The sequence below is a fragment of the Gopherus flavomarginatus genome, chromosome 3 (genome assembly GCF_025201925.1).
Source record: "Gopherus flavomarginatus isolate rGopFla2 chromosome 3, rGopFla2.mat.asm, whole genome shotgun sequence".
NCBI classification, from domain to species: Eukaryota; Metazoa; Chordata; order Testudines; family Testudinidae; genus Gopherus; species Gopherus flavomarginatus.
Genome location: NC_066619.1, coordinates 260,613,246 through 260,626,721, shown reverse-complemented (window position 1 = coordinate 260,626,721; position 13,476 = coordinate 260,613,246). Strand labels below are relative to the sequence as shown.

The 13,476-nt window shown below is 47.2% G+C and overlaps 1 protein-coding gene across 2 annotated transcripts in view; it reads left to right on the top strand.

Moving 5' to 3' along the window:
• CRMP1 (collapsin response mediator protein 1) overlaps positions 1 to 13,203 on the top strand; it is a 64,411-nt gene extending 51,208 nt beyond the window's left edge. For both annotated transcript variants that reach the window (XM_050947617.1, XM_050947618.1), the window contains exons 10-14: positions 208 to 349; positions 7,964 to 8,134; positions 9,917 to 10,096; positions 11,267 to 11,432; positions 12,174 to 13,203. In XM_050947617.1, coding sequence (XP_050803574.1) covers positions 208 to 349; positions 7,964 to 8,134; positions 9,917 to 10,096; positions 11,267 to 11,432; positions 12,174 to 12,265 — 751 coding nt within the window. In that variant the 3' untranslated portion in view covers positions 12,266 to 13,203. The remainder of the gene's footprint in view (positions 1 to 207; positions 350 to 7,963; positions 8,135 to 9,916; positions 10,097 to 11,266; positions 11,433 to 12,173) is intronic.
• The last annotated feature ends 273 nt before the right edge of the window (positions 13,204 to 13,476 follow it).

Below are 13,476 nucleotides of genomic sequence, written 5' to 3'. Positions count from 1 at the left end.
TAAGGAAAGGTGATCTGGCCAGAACACCCCTGCTCTTCAGTGATCCTTAGCCATCAGAATAGCATGTGGTGACTGTTAGTAGCTAGTGTGGCTTAGAGCATGTACCTCTCATGTCTAGATTTGAAAAAACAAATTCACACCCAACTTGATGCAAAATGAGTCTGTGTGTCCTGCAATATCAATACTCCATGTGTTAATTCTTCTTAGTGGAGACCTGCAGGTGACGGGAAGTGGGCACTGTCCATACAGCACTGCCCAGAAAGCCATTGGAAAGGATAACTTCACTATGATTCCTGAAGGAGTTAATGGAATCGAGGAAAGAATGACTGTTGTCTGGGACAAGTCTGTCGTGAGTAATTGCTTATCTTTATAGACTAAAAAATTGGCTGTTAACTGAATAATGAAAACCAAGGGGCTCTATACCAGCATTCATGTGGTTTCCCCATATTCTGAGACCTCCTACAGAACAAGCTACCATAAGGGTATTATTTATTTTTAAATACTTAGTAGGAACGCAGTTAGAAGCTTAGTATTTTATTTCTGTTTTACAATGGAAAAACATAGTGTTTTCTGAGTCCTGAGGTTTAATTGACTGTACATCATTTTTTGGTATTGTGTCAGATTGAGTGTTTGGAGCTGACATAATAGTCAAAACACTTTTGAAGTAGACTTTATATAAACTTGACAAATAGATCATTTAATTTGGGAAAATGTCATATAATTGTTGAGAAACTGCAGATGGATGGGAGCCAAAGCTTGAGGTTATAATATAAAGCCACTTAAATGAGGACTCCTTGTGTAATTTATACAGGAATATTTTACAGTGCAATGTTGGCGTAAGTTAGCAATTTGTTGGATTTTCCATGGATCCTAATATACAATGCGTTCCCCCCACCCGTACACACAGGTGAAGCTGATATGCATGTTACAAACTGTAAAGCTCTATGATTGCATTTATAGTGCACCTCTGACCACCTTACCTGGACTGTCTCCCAATCCAACTTGCCAGAGACTACTGCTAGGACTCCAAACACTGAAGTAGCTTCAAATAACTGCTGTTTAAAAGCAAGAAGGACAGTTACCTGTTCCGTAACTGGCGTTCTTCGAAATGTGTTGCTCATGTCTATTCCACAGTAGGTGTGCGCGCTTGCCATGTGCACTGGTGCTGGAAGCCTTTCCCTCAGCAGTACCCATAGGGGGAGTGCTACTGTGACTTCTAGAGTGGTGCTGCCATAGCGTGCCATAAGGGGAGCCGCACACTCCCTCCACCCTCAGTTCCTTCTTGCTGGACTAACTCTGACAGTGGGGAAGGAGGGCGGGATGTGGAATAGACATGAGCAACACATCTCGAAGAACACCAGTTACGGAACAGGTAACAGTCTTTTCTTCTTCGAGTGCTTGCTCATGTGTATTCCACAGTAGGCAATTACAAGTTGTGTCTGATGGAGGTGAGTAGGAGTTCACAGATTCCTTGGCTGGAGCACAGCCCTACTGAAAACAGCATCATCCCTGGTGTGGGAGTTGATTGCATAGTGCGACGTGAACATGTGTACTGAGGACCAGGTGGCGACCCTACATATGTCATGGATAGGGACATGGGCCACAAAGGCAGCCGATGAGGCCTGAGCCCTTGTCGAGTGAGTCCTTACAATAGGTGGTGTGGGAACCCCTGCTAGGTTGTAGCATGTGTGGATGCATGATGTAATCCACCTGGAAAGCCTCTGGATGGAAATCGGTTGGCCCCTCATGCGCTCGGCTGAAGCAACGAAGAGTTGCGAAGACCTGCAGAACAGATAAGTCCAGTCCAGATAAAAGGCCAGAGCCCTGTGCGTGTTGAGCTTATGGAGGCGGCGCTCCTCGTTAGAGGTATGCGGCTTAGGGCAGAGGACAGGTAAGATGATGCCTTTCATGTGAAAGACAGAGACTACCTTGGGGAGGAATGCAGGGTGTGGGCGGAGCTGAACCTTGTCTTTGTGAAAGACAAGGTATGGTGGGTCACAGGTCAGGGCCCTGAGCTCCGAGACCCGCTGGACTGACGTGATGGCCAGGAGGAAGGCTACATTCCAGGAAAGGTGAGACCACGAGCATGTTGCCAGGGGTTCAAATGAGGGCCCCATAAGGTAGGATAGCACCAAATTTAGATCCCACTAAGGGATAGGGGTCCAGACATATGGGAAGGACCAATCTAGCGCCTTGAGGAAACGCCTGACCATGGCATGGGAGAAAACTGAGTGGTCCTGGACCGGCAGATGGAACGCCAGAATAGCCGTCAGGTGCACCCTGACAGAGGAGGGGGCCAGACCTTGAGTTCTAAGGTGAAGCAGGTACTCAAGGATAAGTTAGAGTGGGGCAGACGTTGGGGAAACACCCTGCTCGCCCGCCCACCTGGAGAATCGGGACCACTTTGCCAGGTAGTCTTGGCGCGTGGATGGCCTCCTACTTTCAAGGAGGACACGCCTGACCCCCTCCGAACACGTTCTCTCCTCTGCATCTAGCCACTGATCAGCTACTCTATCAGATGGAGGCTGGCCAGATTGGGATGGAGGAGGTGGCCCTTGTCCTGGGAGAGTAGGTCTGGTCGGAGCGGCAACGGCTTGGGAGGGGCCATGAGCAAGCCCAGGAGGGTCCTGTACCAATGCTGTCGGGAGCATGCTGGGGTGATCAAAAGGAGGCATGCTTTGTCCGTTTTTACTTTTTCCAGGACATTGGTAATGAGGAGAAATGGGGGAAAAGTATAAAGGAGTTGACCCAACCATGGCAGGAGGAAGGCATCCAAGATCACATTCCTCCTCATCCACCCCCGGAGCAGAAGCCGTGGTAACAGCGGTTCTATCAGGTCACAAACTGGTCTACCTGGGGAGTGCTCCACTCTCGGAAGAGTAGATGAGTGACCTCTGGGTGAAGCAACCACTCATGTTGGGAGGAGAAAACCAAGCTCAAGTGATCGGCCTGCGTGTTGTTGGCGCCTGGCAGGTGGAAAGATGTCGTGGGCTATACAAAACTCCCAGAGGCTGAGGGCTTCCTGGCAGAGGGCCAAGGACCTCGCCCCACCTTGTCTATTGATCTAAAACATCGCAGCAGTGTTGTCCGTGAGTACTCTGACCGCCTTGCCACGTAGCTGCGAGCTGAATGTCATGCAGGCTAAATGTATCACCCTGAGTTCCCTGACATTTATGTGAAAGGATAGCTCTCTGGTGGACCACAAACCTTGGGTCCGTGAGGTCCCTATGTGTGTCTCCCAATCCAAGTCTGACGTGTAAGACACTAGGTCCAGCGACAGGGTTGGGTCCCAGAAGGGAATTCCCTGGAGCATATTGGCCGGGCAGGACCACCATTGTAGCGTGTTGATCATCCGTGCCGGTACTGAGAGGACTTTGTCCAGTTTGCCCCTGGCCTGGGAGAACTCTGAGGCCAGCCAGAGCTGGAGGGGCCTCATATGAAGCCTGGCATAGCAAAGCACATTGCCATGTGGCCCAGGAGGTGTAGCCATGCCCAGGCTGTGGTAACGGGCAACTCCATGACCGAGGTTATAAGCCCCTTCAGGGTCCAGAACCTGTCCATGGGAAGAAAGGCTGTGGCCTTGGAGGCATCCAGGAGAGCGCCTATGAATTCTGTGCACTGCACCAGGACCAGTGTCGACTTGGCCTTGTTTATTAGGAGGCCTAGTTTGGCACATGTGGCCAAGAGCAGGTCCATGTGGTTGCATACCTGGGACCATGAGCTGCCCTTGAGCAGCCAGTCGTCTAGGTCGGGGAATATCTGTACCCCTTAGCAACTGAGGTAGGCCGCCGCTACTGCCATACACTTCGTGAACACCCTGGGTGCGGTGGACAGGCCAAAGGGAGGGACCGTAAATTGGTAGTGGTCCTGTCCTACTAGGAAAAGGAGGAAGCATCTATGCCCCTGGAACATGTGGATATGGAAGGTCGAGGGCCGCATACCAATCGCCAAGGTCCAGAGAGGGTATGATACATGCTAGAGAGACCATGCGGAACCAGCATTTTGCCGTGAATCGACTGAAGCCTCACAGATCCAGGATGGGTCTGAGCCCCCCCTTTTGCCTTGGGGATCAGGAAATAACAGTAGTAAACCCCTTTCCCCGGGAATACCCACGGAACCTTCTCCACAGCTCCCAGGCTGAGGAGCCGACCCACTTCCTGCTGTAGCAGGGGTAAATGCTACGGGTCCCCGCTGCCATCCAAGGAAGCGGGGAGGGAGGGCAGGTGTGAGGCAAATTGTAGCGTTTAACCCTGGGAAATGGTGCTGAGAACCCATTGGTCTGATGTTATTCAGGACCATTCCACAAGGAACGCAGACAAGTAGTTGCTGAAAACTAATTTTATTGGTGAGAGGGTCCTTTTGGGGACCACTGGGGTACCCTCCCGCAACCAGTCAAAGCCGCCTCTTGCCCTGCTGCTTGTCCCTGGAGGGCCCAGGCTGTGGGGCAGAGCGAGACTGCCTCTGAGGTCACCTTGTCTGAGTTTTTGACCTCTTGTAGTCGGGCTCGTATCTAGGCTGAGGCACAGGGATGGAGACTTGCGCCTTAGGCTTTTCCTTGGGCAGGATGTAGAGCCTAAAGATTTGAAGGGTGGTATATGAGTCCTTCATGCCATGGAGCCTCACGTCTGTTTGTTCCATGAACAGGTCTTTGCCGTCAAAGGGAAGATCCTGCATCGCAGACTGCGCCTCCGTGGAGAGCCCGGATAGCAGTAGCCATGATGGCCTGTGCATGGACACTGCCGAGGCCATGGATCGAACAGCCATGTCAGCTGCATCTGACGTTGCCTGCAAAGCAGCCTTTGTGGCAGCGGTGCCCTCCTCCACCAGCAACTTGAATTCCTTCCTTTCACGCTCTGGAAGGGAGGGCTCGAATTTTGGCAGTGACCCCCACAGGTTAAACTCATATCGACTGAGGAGAGGCTGGTGGTTGGCTACCCAGAGCTGGAAGCTGGCAGACGAATAAAGCTTTCTGCCAAACGAGTCCAGTCTTTTGGAGTCTTTATTCTTGGGTGCGGGTCCTGGTTGGCCTTCTCTTTCCCTGTGGTTCACAGATTCCACCACTAGGGAGTTGGGGGTGGGGTGAGTATAGAGGTATTTGTGCCTCTTCATGGGCACAAAGTATTTGCCCTCCACCTTTTTTGATATTGGGGCTAGGGAGGCCGGTGTTTGCCAGAGGACATTGTAGATGTTGGCCACCCCTTCATGGAGTGGGAGGGCCACTCTGTCCCGTGCCAAGGATGAGAGCATGTTAAACAGCAAGTCCGAAGGTCCCTCCATTTCCTCAACTTGGAGATGGAAACTGGATGCTACTCGCTTTAGCAGCTCCTGATGGGCCGTGAAGTCCTCCTGCAGTACGGAGGGCGGTGGAGCTGCGATCTTGTCATCTGGTGCAGGGGAGGAGTCCGGTAGCAGGCTCTGCACGTCAGCCGGTGCCGCGGGGTCCACCCCTTGATCAGACTCCTTGTGCGGTGCTTAGGAGCCGTGACCCACCTATCTATCCCTTGGACATCTGGATAGCGCAACTGACGGAGCCTCTGGTGCTCCCGCCATCGACCGAGGGCCTTGCTGGGCATGCATGGGGAGCCAAGGGGTCCACAGGCACCACTGGCTGTGCCACGAGGGTCTCTGTCATTGGCTCTGGTGCGGCACTGATGGCACCAGCTGGTCGGGTTGGCCCGTCAGGAGCATAAGGTGCTGCGTGGGGGTCGAGGTCTGGTTTACCAACGACCTGTCAGTGCTGTGCGAGCAGTACATGTGGTGGTACCAAGCATAGCATCTGCCATGGGACCGGGACTCCGATGTCGAGGAACGGTACCGCCATGAGCTGCTACTCCTCGAGACGCTTCAACGCCTGGATCCATGACGATGTGGAGCTGGCGATCCTTGCCTGGAGTTATAGTCTTGGTGCCTCGACGCATGAGAGCTGGAGCATGACCGGCGATGGTGTCCGTGTCGGGAGCGGCTCCAATAGCTGTGCCGAGAGTGGGAGCATCTATAGCGTCGGCGCCTGTCCCCGCCGATATTCTGTACTCAGCGTGGATCGGTGTCTAGAACTGTGCTCTGACAGCACCCTACCAGACAGAGCCTAGAACTGTGCTCTGACAGCAGCCTACCAGACAACCTGAAGGGTGACGAGGGTGGAGGCTGGGAGCTGTGTCCTGACAGGACACTGGGCGACGAGCAGTCCCGAGAGCGGTCTCCTGACTGGGATCTGTGTCAAGTTGGCATCGACTGATGAGATCCCAGTGGCGGCTTACCTCTAGAGTGGGGTCCAGGTGCTGGCGGTGCCCCGGGCACCTGCAGGGTCATAATATCTTTGGCTGCCTGCAGGGCCTCCAGTGTCGAAGGCATGCGGACTTCAGCCCCAGAGAGGTCTGAGTCGATGCAACCGGGTTGCTCTGCTCGACCTGAGTCGGAGCTCTAGAGCCCAGGGGAGCAGGGGGACTGGGGTTGCCCGACGTGGGTCTAGCCTCCCCCCATGCCTCTGCTTTTTTGACGGAGAGCGGTGCTGGCCACCAGAAGGTGCTGTGGGATTACCACACACTGAAGACAAAGTACCCGGTGCCGATTCCACTCAGCTCACTAGGGTAGAAGCCAATGCCCGCTCCATGAGAAGGGCCCAAAGTCTAATGTCTGTTTTTTCATCTTGGGTTTGAAGGACCTGCAGATTTTACAGTGCTCGCTAATGTGGGATTTGCCCAGGCAGTGGAGACAGTCGGTGTGCGGGTCCATCCTGGGCATTGAACGCCTGCAAGACTCACACGATTTAAACCCTGGGGCCTGGGGCATGCCCCAGCCTGAAGAATAACTAACTAAACTAAAACTTTTACTAACTGACTGATACAGGTACTACCAAACAACCAACGAGATTTGAGATGAGCTGCAGCAAAGCTGGAGCGAGTGGTTCCGATGCGCCGTCACTGGCGGCAAGAAGGAACTGAGGGTGGGAGGAGTGTGTGGCTCCTCTTATGGCGCGCTATGGCGGCACCGCTGCAGGGGTCACAGCAGCACTCCCCCTATGGGTACAGCTGAGGGAATAACTTCCAGCACCAGTGCATGTGGCGAGCACGCACACCTACTGTGGAATACACATGAGCAAGCACTCAAAGAAGAATGAACAAAAGCCAACCAACCAGAGACATTTTTTCTTCTTTTCTCCCACAAAACTTGGAATTCAGCTGCAAAACTACATTGGGCTGAGATGCAGGTGGGGCAACGCTCAGTTGTGGACTTGGTACTGCATATTATGTTTAGGCTAGAAATGGGTGATCTTATGCCATACAACAAAGAGAATGGTCTGTTTTTCATTGGGGCATGCTGCTCTTGTTTCTAGACTGAGAAAATCCAAGAATATTGGACTGTAAAATCACAACATTGTTCTGTGCAGCAAAGATTTTATATGCTATTATTAGATATTTCTAAAATTTGATCATTGATTATTTTTTCTCTCCCTTTAAGACTTGTACGATGGACTTGTGCTACTAAAGCAACCTGGATTTGCAGGTGTAGGGATAAGAATAAGGCAGCCTGATTTTTCAGGGGTAGTGCTGCTCCTTTATGCTTCTCTGGCAGTACAAAAGTGCCTTAAAGAGGATATAATCATTTACACCCATATTATGGTACCTTCACATGTGAGAATGGTGGAAAGGGGCCTTAGCAGAACTGAGACAAGCCTTTTATCTGTAATAAAATATGTAGCATATGCAGCGTACATGATGGTGTAGTCTGGATTAAGGGTTTAGTGTCTTTTGTTTGGGACGATGTGAATAACTCACTCATCTGTTTGCTGCTCCTGAATAATACAGACCTCACAAACTCATGCTGAGAAAACCTTTGGTCCATGAAAGCCCCTCCCTTATTTCCTCTGTCCAGTCTATCCACACATGTGCCCTTATATGTTGACAATATCAATATCTTATCTCCATTTTGGAAGCTTAATTTACTCATGTCAAATTGCTTGTAGGCCATAGGCAAGATGGATGAGAATCAGTTTGTTGCTGTTACCAGCACCAATGCTGCCAAAATCTTTAATCTGTATCCAAGGAAGGGCCGGATTGCTGTCGGCTCAGATGCTGATGTTGTTATCTGGGATCCTGATAAAGTGAAGACTATTACAGCCAAAAGCCATAAATCGGTAAGAGAAAAAATGCCTATTGTCATTATAAACACAATCTTCTAACTCAAGTGAACTCCCAATGTGCTAGATACGTAAGAGCTGGATCATATGATGTTCTGTATTAAAAAGTATGATTGTTCGTATTAAGATGAAAGTAATTAAATCTCTTATTTCAGAGAATAAGAAATTTACCATTACAGTCCAGAAGGAATTTTTCCAGCATGTACAATATTGTATAATTGGCTAAGCGAATGGGCCAGTTCCCCAACAGCTGTTAATCAGCATAGCTCCACTGATGTCAGTGAAGCCATGCCAATTTGCACCAATCTTGGAGCTAGCGTCAGATTTTTAAGGTATTCTGATGCCTAAAGATACCGGTAGACATGTAGTGGGATTTTCAAAAGCACCTAAGTAGGTTTAGAAAATCCCACTAGATGCCTTATTGCATCTTTAGGTGATTAAATACCTTTACAAATCTGACCCTAACCCACTCTTCTCCTCTTTTTTTTGTGTGTGTGCCTATTTCTGAAGCATCAGTTATCACCCACTGCCTGAGCAGATGGAAAAATGTTCTGAAATGTTATGGTTAATTCAGTGTTTCTGTAATCTGGGTTCTAAATTATGGATGGGTTTGGGGTTTTTTGTTCTTGTTTAATTATGAAACTTTATAGTGTATTTCTTTGATTCTGCGTCCCAATTTGCATAAAGTACTAATTGTGTATTCTTTCCAAACACTTTGATCCTTGTGTAATGACTACACAAGGGGCAGGATAATGGAGAATCAGGCCCATATGTTTGCTTTATTTTATCTAATCTAATCTAATCTACATATCTATCTAGTGGAGAGACAAGGTGGGTGAGGTAATATCTTGTCTCTCTAATATCCATTTTCACCAGTCTCTGAAAATGAGGCCCCTTTAAGATGTTTCGGGTTGGACACATGAAATCACTAGGCATTTTTGAAAATTTACACCTTACTACCCAAGCATTTTTTCTCATTTTGGAGGGTGAATGTGGCACAGTGCAGGGAATAGATTTAAATCATTCAAGCTCTCATTCAGCAAAGCACCTGCTTATCTGTAAGCATGTTCCTAAGTCTCATGCTTGTAGTTAAGCACTTGCTAAATGTTTTAGTGAGTCAGTGCCTCTAAGGGTTATGTCTACACTGCAATTAGGACAGCACATGTAGGCATACCCGAGCTAGTTTTGATTGAGCTAACTTGCTAAATATAGCAATGTAGCCACCAGCAGCACAGACTAGCTGAGTACAATCTTGCCTGGGATTTTAGATATATACTCTAGTGGCCAGCCTATGTAGTCTCCCATGTCACTGAAGCTACACTGCTATTTTTAGTAAGCTAGCTGGATCAAAGATATCTCAGATGTACCTGCATGTGTTGCAATCACACCTCCCAACTGCACTGTAGACATACCTAACTGACCTGTGTTTGACAGCCAACAGGCTTGTTTATTACTTTATCTACCCCAAAGCATTTTTTTGCTTTCAGCCCCAGGAAGTAAGTGTATTTGGAACCCTTTGATTATGTGTAAAAGTCGCATCTAACCTTCAATAATGCAACTGCTAAATGGAAAGTATCCAAATAAACCTTAATGTGTGAAGAAGCAAGTGTTTTTTTCCCTCTGAACAAGTGTGCTTGCACATTTTGCAGGCACTTTGCGGGTACATTAGTGGAAGCTGGATAAAAATAGGGCCATAAATGTGATTTCACTTTACCAAAGCAAAACAGACTTGAGATTGAGCTTGCAGAGAGTTTTCAGTGTGTGTCGTTTGGTCCTCAGGCTGTTGAATATAACATCTTTGAAGGAATGGAATGCCATGGTGCTCCCCTGGTGGTAATAAGCCAAGGAAAGATTGTGTTTGAAGATGGAAATCTGCATGTAAATAAGGGAATGGGCCGCTTCATTCCTCGCAAACCTTTCCCTGAATACCTTTACCAGCGCATCAAAATCAGGAATAAGGTAGGTTCAAACTTGGTCTGTTATTTAATACCCCACACACCTTCTGGTCTTGCTCCAGGCTCTCTTGGAACCGCACGAGAAAACATTTTGCATCATTATTGTCCTAAGTGAAATGGATCCATGTGGGACTGGAAACGCTGCCAAAAAACTATGGGCCACATCCTCAGCTGGTGTAAACTGGTGTAGCTTCTTTGACTTCAGCGGAGCTTCACTGACTTACCCCAGCTGGGAATCTGGCCCTGTATGTCTGTGATGTACAGTCTTCTGAAAGAAAAAGAAAGATAATAGAAGGCAATTTTAGCTAACAACAAAGGACCACAATTTTTGGGGGGGGATTGGGGTCAGGACAGGCTGTAATTTTAAATTGTTACATAACTTAGCATGTTGAATAAGCAGATCAAGTATTTCTGTTTCCCATGTACATGCCACATTGGAATCATTCACTGTATTTGGCATTTTATCAGCTGTTAACAACTGTTGTGGGCTAATTAGCTTTAGTTGAGTTGTTTTTGCATATAAAACACAAAACTTTCTGGCCTTTCTCTTTTGTGAAGCAAGTGGCTTGGAACAGATGTTTTAGCAAATGAGGGCCCTAACGATGGCAGAGTGGTCTGCCACTGGGTCAGCGGGGAATCCATCCACAACATGCTGACCGTGTTTCCGGCAGCAACACGGTCAGGTGGTAGTCTGGTTCCCCTGAGCCTTTCCTACTCTCCCCCTCGGGTGTAGCTGCATTCTGGGGTTGTCCTTAATCTCCCCAGGATACACCACCAAGGGTATCAGTAGCAGTTCTTCAGCACTGGGAGTGGCGGATGTCTCTGGAAGCTCAGGCAGGACCTCGGGGCAACCATGGTTCTCCTCAGCATCCTGCTCCAGCAGTAAGGAAGAAGCTTGGGGAACTGAGCTGCCGGGCCATGTTTTTATACTTCCGTTTCCTGTCCTGCCCCTCTGCTTCCAGTGTGTGGGGCATGGCTCTCCTAGTTCTGCTCACCAGGAGGCTATAAGTGTTCCCTCCACATCCACCTTTGAAGAATGCCATGCTTCCTTGCTACAGGGACTGTGTATGATACAGCTTCATACATACTGTGAATGGTATGTGTGACTGAATATATCGTCATGTTGGAATATCAGTGCATTCAGTGTCTGAGTTGTTCTGTTCTTTTATTTTAGGTAACAGGATTGCAAGGGGTGTCCAGAGGAATGTATGATGGACCAGTGTATGAAATCCCAGCTACGCCAAAATATGCAACTCCCGCACCTTCAGCTAAGTCCTCCCCTGCCAAAAATCAGCCTCCACCAATCAGAAATCTCCACCAATCTAATTTCAGTTTATCAGGTAAATCAGCATGACTGATTATGAATATCAGGTATCGGGGGTAGCTGTGTTAGTCTGTATCCACAAAAACAACAAGGAGTCCGGTGGCACCTTAAAGACTAACAGATTTATTTGGGCATAAGCTTTCGTGGGTAAAAAACCCACTTCTTCAGATGCAAGATCATCATCAGAGCACATCACAAATTTGATCCCTAATAGTGATAATTTGTGGTTGGGATTTTCAAAAGTGTATCGGAAAGCTTTGTGATTCTAAATCACTTAGGACCATATTGTTAAAGGTATTTGGGCATCTACCTCCCATTGAGTTTAATGAGAGTAAGGCACCAAAATATCTTTAAAAGTCTGGACCTTAGGCACTTTTGAAAATGCCTCCCCATATTTATATAACATTTTCATGCAGAAATTTTAATGCATGCTACAGAGACAAATTATTACCTAGAATAGCAACCTGTTCTGATCCCTCACAAGGCGTTCACTCCTGTGTGGAAGTCAGTGGAACTCTATTTAAGATGATTCCTTTGCAGGAACCAGGCCTTAGTCAGTAACTGCTTGCTTCCTTAGTTAGAAATGATCCAAAAACAGGTTCTAGAGATGACTGGTCAAAACAAAGTGACAAAACATTGACTCCTGGATAGAGCCAGTCAGGTGAAAATTCAGTGTTGATTGTATTTTTTTCTTCAGACGTTTCTGTTCCCATTTTATTAACTCTCCTGCTTTGCTGGCTGGATTGCTATTTTACAGGTGCTCAGATAGATGACAACAACCCTCGTCGCACCGGACACCGCATTGTTGCGCCCCCTGGTGGTCGCTCTAATATTACCAGTCTTGGCTGAACAGAGATGATGGACAGAATGGCAAGAATGAAGGATCATGGGAATAATGTCTGTTCCTCTTGATGTCCATGTTATTGAACCCACAGTTTTATTTGGTACTAATGAGGAGTAAATGAGTTGTCTTTTTCTTTTCTTTTCTTTTTCTTTTTCTCTCTCTTTTTTTTTTTTTTTTGTATAGGAAGAGGTGATAATAGTGTGGTGTGTTTGCTTGGAACTACTTGCCTCACAATTGTGCTTTCTTGCCATAGTCACCTTAAAGCATGGTGCTTCCATTGCCCCTTTAGTGACTACAGGTTTTAGCTTTGTCTTGTAACTAAATGATGGTTCCTTTGCACCCATTAGCTGTACTAGAGTAGTAAATGCATGTTACTAAGTTATTTATGCAAGTTGCAGTCTGTGAGTGCGTCTGTTTAGAACATGTTGCCAACAATTGACACAATGCCAAGATCAATGCCACTAAAATACATAGGGAGGAAGAATATGGACATTTTTAAAGTATGCAATAGAATAGCGTAAGTGGCTTCTGTTAATATGTTTAATTTATTATAAATCCATGAAGCACTGCTCCCAGATACAAAGAAACAACTTCAAAATGTGTAATGACAACATGGCCTGTGTAGCAACTCTCATTATCCACTAAGTACATTCCAAGTATGTGTCTTAATTGTTTTCATTTTAGACAGAGCCATAACTTCTACGCAGCAATGCCATTGCCATCCCTTTCAGAGATTTCTCCAGCTGGGCAGTAGTGTGCTCCTTTTGCATGAGTGTTTTGGTACTTAAGAATAACTTAAATTACCATTGGATTTTTAAACTTTTTTGTACAAAGTTTTTCCTTTGTAATCACATGCATTTTTACTTATTATACCCTATCAGATCTACTAGTTGTGGTTCTATTTCTGAATTCAAAGCTTGTGAAATAAAGGAAATGAAAAGATCGTTAACTATCTTTCTCTGCCTTCCAGGTCTCTTGCTCACCAATATGATTTTTTTACGGAGTAGGTGTTCCCTGGCTAACCAGAGTTTTCTTCTGGGTCCACATCATTTGAAAGAAACTGCATCCTCAAAGCACAAAGATCGTTAATGAATAACTTTCTGTGCACACTTAACTATTGTTTTTGCAAGTTCCAGTTCAGTTGTGCTGAATAGAGCTTGTAAGAATATAACCAGTTCTAGTCATCTAGTCTTTGGTCCACTAACAGCTACATTGG